The sequence below is a fragment of the Pinus tabuliformis genome, chromosome J, assembly GCF_031772625.1.
Source record: "Pinus tabuliformis cultivar Carrire ecotype Pingquan chromosome J, CPIR1, whole genome shotgun sequence".
In the NCBI taxonomy this organism is placed as follows: Eukaryota; Viridiplantae; Streptophyta; class Pinopsida; order Pinales; family Pinaceae; genus Pinus; species Pinus tabuliformis.
In genome coordinates this window covers 877595738-877605245 of record NC_142295.1, presented here as the reverse complement: position 1 = coordinate 877605245, position 9508 = coordinate 877595738, and the positions used below count along the sequence as shown (strand labels likewise).

General features: G+C 36.2%; 1 protein-coding gene across 1 annotated transcript; it reads right to left on the bottom strand.

Moving 5' to 3' along the window:
- Positions 1-3327: 3327 nt before the first annotated feature.
- Positions 3328-4026, bottom strand: LOC149229477 (histone H3.2). The gene has a single exon (XM_089375839.1). The coding sequence runs from the start codon at positions 3962-3964 to the stop codon at positions 3554-3556; it is 411 nt and encodes a 136-aa protein (XP_089231965.1). The 5' UTR covers positions 3965-4026; the 3' UTR covers positions 3328-3553.
- Positions 4027-9508: the final 5482 nt, after the last annotated feature.

Below are 9508 nucleotides of genomic sequence, written 5' to 3'. Positions count from 1 at the left end.
ATTAACCCCTATTAATGGGCTCCAAGACACCATGTCATCCCTAATCAAGTTATTTATATGATGTGTCGCTCTTCATCAAGCAATTGACTATAAATAACTCAATCTAGTTGTAAGAAGGGATTTTGGTAAGCAATAAAGTGAATATCTAACGTAGTGAAGGAGAGCGAAGAAGTTTGTGGAGTTGAGTACTAAACAATCTAAGTATGAAGTCTATTAAAGAATTTTAAAGTGTGGGGAGACTATCTATGAATCAAAGCTCAACTATCAAATAGATAAAGTGTTGAGGTTAGAAAGAGTAGTATAAGTCACAAGAATAGTATAAGGCTAGGCATGATCAACACAAGAAAGAGAAGTCATTCAAAGTGGGGGACAAAGTATGGTTACTGTTGAACAAAAAGAGGCTACAAGGTCCTAGTAAGAAATATAATATCTCTAAAATATGATCCTTGTGAGATAATAAAAAAAGATGAGAGATAATGCCTACAAATTCAATCTACCCCCATACATGTGCATTTACTCGGTAGGGAATCTAGACTCTTTAAGTCTACCATGTTGGATCAAGAAGAGTAGGTCCTACCTTCTATAGGACTTATCTCCAAATGCCAAAGAAGAGTTAATAGAGAATACAATTTTGCATAAGACATCCAAAACTATAAAACTTGGGTAGCATGACCTTTGGCAAAATGGGTTGAAAGGACAACTTCGAGGCAAAACCAAACAGTACTCCAAGTAGAAGCTAGAGGAAAAACTCTCACCTTATTTGAAAAAAGATTTTAGGGATCAAAATCCTCCCAAAATGGGGAGGTATGATCCATATTGGATCATTATATTATTTTCTCAATGATTTCAAATTATAAAAATTAAAGGAATCAACTCACAAGGCCATTCTTATCAATGGGTCTTGGTTTGGAGAATTGAGGTTTTATTGTAGCCCAATATGACTCTAAAGTGATAGGAATAAACATGATCCATAAACACATAGTAAAGTGATAAGAATAAAAATTTAATATATTAAAGTAAATTTTTAAAGATTACCCAAAGTGAATTCTATTTTAAAACACAATCACTTGGAGATATGTAGAAATTCCTTGTAGATTCAAATTGCAAAATGTAATTTACGAAAATAAAAGACTTGAATCTACTCTACTCATCAATGGAAACAATTAAACAATCATGAAATCACAAAGCATACAAGATAAAAGATTCAATCAACACATTACATAGTGATTTCCTAGGGAAAGCCAAAGCAAAAAACCCATGCTATCCTTATATTGCATTAGTAAAAAAATATGAAAATATTACAATACTTTGCTCAAGCCCCAACAACCTTTACACTATCTTTATCTATCTCACTACTTCCTAGACAAGCACGTGCCAATACTTAACCAAATCCCTATTTTCTTGCAATGTTTCCTTCGTCATTCTTTACTTAATCTTATTTTATCAACATACATGAATGATTAATGATGATATGACATGATCATATTGTTAACTCTTCATACATGATTTGATTAATATATTTGTTAAGTTGAAATTCCAATTTATCATTGTAGATAGAAATGATATAAATACATGATATCATATGATTTTATTGCATATTTCAATTGGATATATATACACCAACACATTCTAACTTTTGTTGTTTCCCTTTTTTTGTTATTTAAATTTTAATTTCATTTCTAACATTCATGTTATGTATGGATCATGATGCATATTTGGAGTTTTCATTTTTATCATTAAAAATTTATTTATTTAATATGTTTCACTTATAAGTCTTACCACCTATGTTTTCTTAAAACATTATTTCATTCATAATCTAGCCTATCATTAATTAAAGGGCATTATTATAACAATATTTTCATTGATAGAGTTTAGGCTTCTATGATCCATATCTAGTTTCTAAGAAGAAAAAAATTGGTAATAATCACATCAAGAAACATTTGTTGATACATTTCAAACCAACTAATGTGGTTCATCATCAAGAATACCTCTTGTCATTGGAGCGGACCAATCTCCAACATAAAGCAAGAGGATGGTTAGATCCACATTAGATTCCTTTTGGGTTCTTTCCTATTAACCCTAATTAACTATCAAGTTATGTTGTAACTAGGCCACTAAGAGAAAAAGAAGCTTCATTCATTCTATTGTATTTGGTTCCATAATAAAGCAAAACAACATAGGAGTGGGAGTCACAACATAGTAAATAAGATTTAGTGTTTGCAAGAGCTTATCAAACCATGAATCCATTACAACTACCTTCCCCCCACACATTTTGTAAGGGTTTTCTTTATTTTAGAATGTTACAACTTGTGCTTTGAAAGCACAACTTTCATTCTAAATCCAATTCCCTACATTCCTTCCACAATATCCCCTCAAGAAACATTGTTTCCAAGCGCAAGTTGATCATCAATTTCTAATTCTTTTTTATCATGGATTTCAACCAACAATTTTTGGTCTTCCTCATCTTCCTACAATGGACAATTAAGGAAATCAATATTCCAAGGACATCCATGCAAACATCTAGACTCTTTCAATCTATAAGGTACCACTTTTGATACTTGTGATCTTAGGCAACAACAAATTATAAGAAATCAACTACCATGTACAAAAGCATTGTCAATGGAACCACTTTGACATCATCACATATCATCATCATCTTCATCTTTACAATTGAAAATATAAACATAACTCTAAATTAATAATATAATTGCAACAAATTTATTTGCACATTAACAATGTCTCCATTGAAATGGGTGAGAAAGATTTCAACTTTTATTAAAAACCCACTTTGAATAGCAAAGATAAATTACATAATGCAATTGCAACTTTGTTAATCTAGAAAAGTAAGAGAACATCATATATATATATATATATATATATATATATATATATATATATATATATATATATATATATATATATATATATATATATATATCAAAACTTGTATAATAACACCAAAAACAACTCTGCATTATTTCCGCTCCAAACCTACATAACATTTGCTTCAACCTTACATAACTTGAAATCTATATCCTATTAACATAGTTAAATTTTAACAAATAGCGAAACATAATTGTTGAATCACATGACGAATAAAGAGAAACAAAGATAATAACATGTAACAAAGACTTTCACAGTCCAATGAAAATAACAATATAAACCAAAGTAAAACATAATATTGACATGCTATTCATACATGATTTAAAACAAATTAAATCAAGCTATACCACATCACCATAACCATAGCATGTGAAAAAAAACGAGAAACAATCCCAAATTTTCCAACTCTTGGAGCTAATTATTTCAGAGGAAGTGACCAAAAAGTGAAATCCAAATCTTCATAATTCATTCATTTACCATTCCAAAATTACACATGTATAAAGAAAAGGTACAGAAATGTTAAAATTGCGATTGTAAAAGCATGTATGTTCCTGTGATCCTCTGGAACAGCTGGCATCTCTGCACCAAGAGAGTGAACAAATTTTATGAAGAGAATTATGGTCATTGATATGATTACACTGACTGGTTCCCATAGGACCAGCTAAAAAGTTTATGCCCTCTCTCCACGGATACGGCGAGCGAGCTGGATATCTTTGGGCATGATGGTGACCCTCTTGGCATGAATGGCACACAGGTTGGTGTCCTCAAACAGCCCAACCAGATATGCCTCTGCCGCTTCTTGCAGTGCGGCTACCGCTGACGACTGGAACCTCAAATCTGTCTTGAAGTCCTGGGCGATCTCCCTTACCAGGCGCTGGAATGGCAACTTTCTTATCAGCAGCTCTGTGCTCTTCTGGTACTTTCGAATCTCACGAAGGGCAACAGTACCCGGCCTGAACCTGTGAGGCTTCTTCACTCCTCCTGTCGCCGGAGCAGACTTCCGAGCTGCCTTTGTTGCCAGCTGCTTCCTTGGCGCCTTCCCCCCTGTTGATTTACGAGCAGTCTGTTTCGTTCTCGCCATTTCTTTTTCTCTTCCTCTGCTCTGCCCACACAAATTCAATCAAATAAAATTCACAACTCAGACTGTGTTGTTGCCCTCCCGCCCCTTTTCCCTTTTATAGTCACCACCGCAAAAGTGTCGTTAAAGATTTCAAATTTCAATTTCGCGCCGACGCGTCTCCACCGTCCGTTTTCACACCTAATCGATGGCTGCGATCGCGATCCTCCCCTCCCATCACACGGATCGCCACAGCCTTCTCTTCGTATCTTTTCAAAATTATTTTTAACCGTAAATATGAAATTCTTTGCGTGTGGGACAGGCATCTCTTTACGCAACAATTTCAATATTTAATTTATGAAGACGTACATGCTTACTATCTTATTTTTTTTATTTTATTTTTTTCAAATAAAAATAAAAATGGAAATTTATATCGAGAAAAAGTTCCATAGAGAAGTTGGAATCTATTTTTATCCTTGAAAAAACATTAATTTTTAGATATATCACTTTTTGTTTTTATTTTTATTTTTTTAAATGTGAATTTTTTGTTATTTATTTTTTGAGAAGGAGGATGCAATGGTTCTATTGCAGTTGCTATAACAACCCTCCTCATTCATATCAGTGCCTTGTGTTTAGAGATAATTGAGGGGCCCACCTCTTCACGTAAGTTCAGAAGTCACCTTACCACCACTTGTGAGTTATGACCAACCCTCCAATGACTTCGAACAATGGACGAAATTTTATGAGTCTAACGAAGTCTTGTTGACCATTCTAGCAGTACAAAAACATCGTCCAACACTAATAAGGTGACCCTTAGAGAAGTTTTCAACTTGAGTTTCCTTGGAAGATTTTTTCCTTTTAGTCCTCCTGTAGTGTTACATTAAGCCTTTACCCAACGCTATAACACTCCAAAAAAACCTTATTTTGTCATGTTTTCTCAAATTTATTGCTTATTCAAGCCACTATAGAGTAGTACTAACCCTTGTCCCAACACCATAGCGCTACAATGGACCTTAATTTAGTGCTACAGTCAAGTTTTCTTCCCCTCTCGGTCTCTATAGTGCTCTCTTGGCCCCCTTCTCAACGCTACAACCTCAAAAGGTCACTCTTAAGCTCATTCTCTGCCCCCCTCCCGCTCCCCTCCCCTTCAATGTAACACTCCACAAATCCTTTGTCTAAGTCTATAGAACTACATTGGGCATTAACACAGTTCTAGAGCACCTCCCTAGACTCAAGTCATGATGATTCCCTCAAGTTATTCTCTCACTTGTGATGCTTTTAAGGCAAAATTTAAGTCAAAATATGGTAATTTTTCAAGTAACTAAAGCTCATGAAAACTCTTTTATCATAGCCCTACAACCCTAAACTATTGTCCCGCTTAGCTACCTAGAGTTTTCCCACCAAAATACCTAAGGTTTCATGCCCATAACCAACCCAATACTCTCATGCTCAACTTGTGGATGTTATCTTGACCAACTCTCTATCTTCAAGATTGGTTACATGAACAAATGTTTTCTTGCCCAAAAACCCTAAGTTCTCTACATCTAACATTTCTAGGTTAATATGTATAATGGGCACATATTGTTTTCATTAACTATGTAGGAGATTTCAATATGATTGTTATTACTCTGAAGGCTAACCAAGTAGTGAAGCCCTTAGCTATGAGGGGTATTACATGGTGTAAATCAACTGGAGCAGTGGTACAATATTAAAAATATCACTTCATAGTGAGAGGATCATAATGAATCACTTATTGGGACCCAAGGAGGAGTCAATCCAAAAAAGCAAAGAATTGGAAGAGTTGTTGAAGGCAAAGGGAGTTGTTTTCAATATATTTACTAAAAAACTTATTAGAGGCAACCTATGACTCTACTAACCAGGAAATAGCCCTAGACTCATTCTTATTTTCACTAAAGTGTAACCACCTCCCACCCCCTTCAGTTATCTCGGGGTATGGGAGGGATACATATTTGACCCAATCTCCAAGTTCTATTATGAAGATGGGGTTACAACAACCTATTTTCTTAAAGTTTTCAAATCTTAAAATAAACACCACCTTCGTGTTTACCTCGATTTGAGTCTCGGATAGAAAGTTATTCCTATTAGAAGTTTCGCCCATTAAAAGTGTAACACAACCCTTCCTAATTCCCAACAAAGCACAGGTTATAAGGAGGTGACTATTATGTTGACATGATATCCAAGGTAGCATTGTGGAAATGGGGTCTAAAAATTTTGATCTATTTCTAACTTCTTTAAAACTTCATATGGAATAGTTCATATGTTCGTCTCGTCGAAACAATTCTGACAATATAAATTTTGTCTCGATTCGACCTCTGGATCGGAATTTATGGCCACTTAAAGTTTAGTGTCATGTTGTCAATTTGTCACATGGTGCCCTCATGGTTGTCCCAGCCAACACCATTACTACCACTTGGTGTCATACATATGAACAACTCTCTCTTACGCAAGCGCAATGGCCCATTACAACCATGTCACTCTAGAAGAAACTCTGCTCGGAGGAAACAATTTAGGAGGTTTGAGTGGAGTAGCACTTCAGGAACTCATGAGGCTTGAGACTCCAACATCTCAAAGAAAACGCCTCAATGAAAAACCTTGAAGGAAACCTTTCTCGATAGAATCTATTCTCAGCTAAAATACACATTTAGCCTCGCTCCTATTGCATCATCTCAAAACTAATTTCCTAAGAAGAAACGAAAGGGAGACACAATGTATTGGGCTCCAAAACACCGAGATATGAGATTTTGAGATCTCATTCACCAGTGGAGGGTCATATGAGCTGAAAGCTAAAGCATCAGCCAATGTTAATGGGTTGTGCCCATAATAAGTTATAAGCCACGCTTGAGGGACTCAATCCATATCTTAGCTGCGATGATTCTGTGAAGGTTTTAGCCTAGAACAACGACTCGACCCATTACTCTTAAGGTTTTTATATGGCCCACTGCTAAACTATCTCTCCTGAGCTTCCCACATGATTTTTTCCCAACATATATGTACATATACATTATGTTATCATTTCTAAGCTTAATAACAATAAAACAAGACCTAATTATGTGGGAAACATAAATAGAATAGGGAATTTCCCATTCAATTTCAATAAGACTCCTGAGCAATTATCAACTCACAAGAATCCATGCAATGCCCAGAGTCCTATAGGGACTTAACATTCCATCAACATTTCACGGGAAAACAAGAAAACTCATTCCAGATTCGATTTACAGGCATGAACCACACACTTGAGCCTTAAATTAACATCATTACAGGCTCGTGGCCAACACAACATTTGATGTAATTGATATATTCAATAACTAACACTCCTCAATTATTAGCATGACATTATCCTATTTGCAATTAATAGAGGCAATATGGTAATCACAAGCACAAACATAAGATAATACTTATCTTATGCAAGGTCTGGCAACTGAGAGTGGGACTTTGGCTCTCCACCCAACCATAGACAAGCTACAACCACTATTACTTGTAGTTGTCACCCCTAAGCCAAATTCCAAAGCTTGAGGTGGTGTGTTTTTTAATATTTTAACCAACAAAAATGGCTGAAAGAGGATGCCACCAGGCCACACTTCCTTCATCCACCAATTACACACTTGTCAATCACATTGTTGAAGAATATTCACATCCATGCCAACACATCACACTACAGAGAACTTTAGCTTACTTTCAAGAGAAGAGAGTCCAATGTAAGGAAGGTTCTTTAGTGGTTAAGCTAATAATGGGTAAATAAATCACTTCTCGAGGTGGTTCATTAGTGATTCAAGCACTAGAGATTTAACCTGAACGCAACTCCTAGTGGTTCTTCAACCCTCACCAACACCTAAGCGACTCTTCCCAAATCCAACAAGTTCATAAATCCACAAACTTCCAATGGTTTCTTTAGAGTTATAGGTAAGCCACTCTCTCTAAAATAAATCACCCAACAAGCCTCACTCAGAAATTTCCTCAGCTAGTGCCCTTTTTCCAAGATTAAATTCAATGATATAAAACACTTGAGTTCCCTTTCCGCTATGAGTTCATACACAACCACTCTAAACGTTGTGTTCTATGTAGATGCCTCCTACCCACACATGAGAGAGAGCATGTATGAATCAATGATAGAATGAATGCCCTCCTTTCTTCCCCAAAAAACAACTAATTCCCCTCGCTCTCCGTGATTTTCACAATAGTCCATGTCCTGGTAGTGCATCCCATGCTTGTCTTTAATTTTGTCCTTTTATTGCTTGTGGTTGGAGTTGAAGGACACCTAGACCAGTCCTTCCTTCTTTAAGTTGAATTTAATGTAAAATCAACACATTTAATTATTTTCAGTTCTTCAAGCAACCTTCTACCTCAACCAATGGAATATGTGTCCCTCTCTCAACCATTTTAAAGAATTACAATTATTTACAAGAGAGAAATGTTAACCAGGGGATGTTAAAAAAATGGGGCCATGTCATCACTAGAAGACCATGTTGCACTGCCACGCCATCACCATGTGGTGTTTGAAAAGTACTCTTTTCGTGGAAGATCAGGTTACTCAGCATGTTAAAAATTACCATTGTGTGAAAAGGCAAAACGCCGAGGCCGTTGGCTTAAATAGGGTCCACATGTACACATCATGTTGAATCAGGGTCTATTGGTCTTGTCGTCACTTAATTCTTTTAAAATCCTGGTGACTTGAAGGCCCACGAGACTAGTGGGGTCCTTCCCATCAGACATAATACTGACATGGATTCCTCCAACCTCGTTAATGTAGGTTTTAACCTTGTACATAAATTACCTACAAACAAATTCTTAAAAACAGCAAAAATTACGATGGCAAGAACATAAAAAATATACACAAATATTTTCTCCTGGAACCCAAAACCAGGAAAACCAGATTAATTTTCATTATATTCCTTTCAATGTTAGAATACATTATATATGTGTTGAAGCCTTCATAAACCCCAATCCTGTTAGGATATTCCGACACATAGGATATAGTTAAGTTCAACTTGGTCTAGTATAGAGTTAGGTAAAGTGTGTTTCTTTACCGTTGTACATTTTGTAACTTACAATCCGACGGTCACGATATGTAGTGATCCGACGGTTCACTCTCACCTCGGTATTACTGACACTTGATCCGTGGCTTGACACCCGATTGGTCCATGAGTTCTATTTAAAGCGCATGGAGGGTCATTGTTCGGGTAATCCGTGCATGAGAGAAGATTATGTAAATTTTCATTCTTTGATTAATAAATTGCCTGTTGTACCCACGTTGGGACAGGCCGTGGACTGTTTCCCTCCTTAAACTCTGAGGGTTTTAACCACGTCAAAAATACTGGTGTATTGATTTGAGATCTGGTTGTGAGCAGTGTCCTTTTGGTATTCTTTCTGTGGAACTTACCCTGTAAATTCCTACATGGTATCAGAGCTATTTGAGGGCCGCGTCCGTTGGTGATCCAAATCTGAAGCCGGTAGAACTGCATGTGGCTGTCGTTTCCTAGATCTGCAGTTTCTGACTGCTTTCGGGCCGAGAGGACTGCTCTATTGCGTTCGGAGCATCTGTTCCAGTGA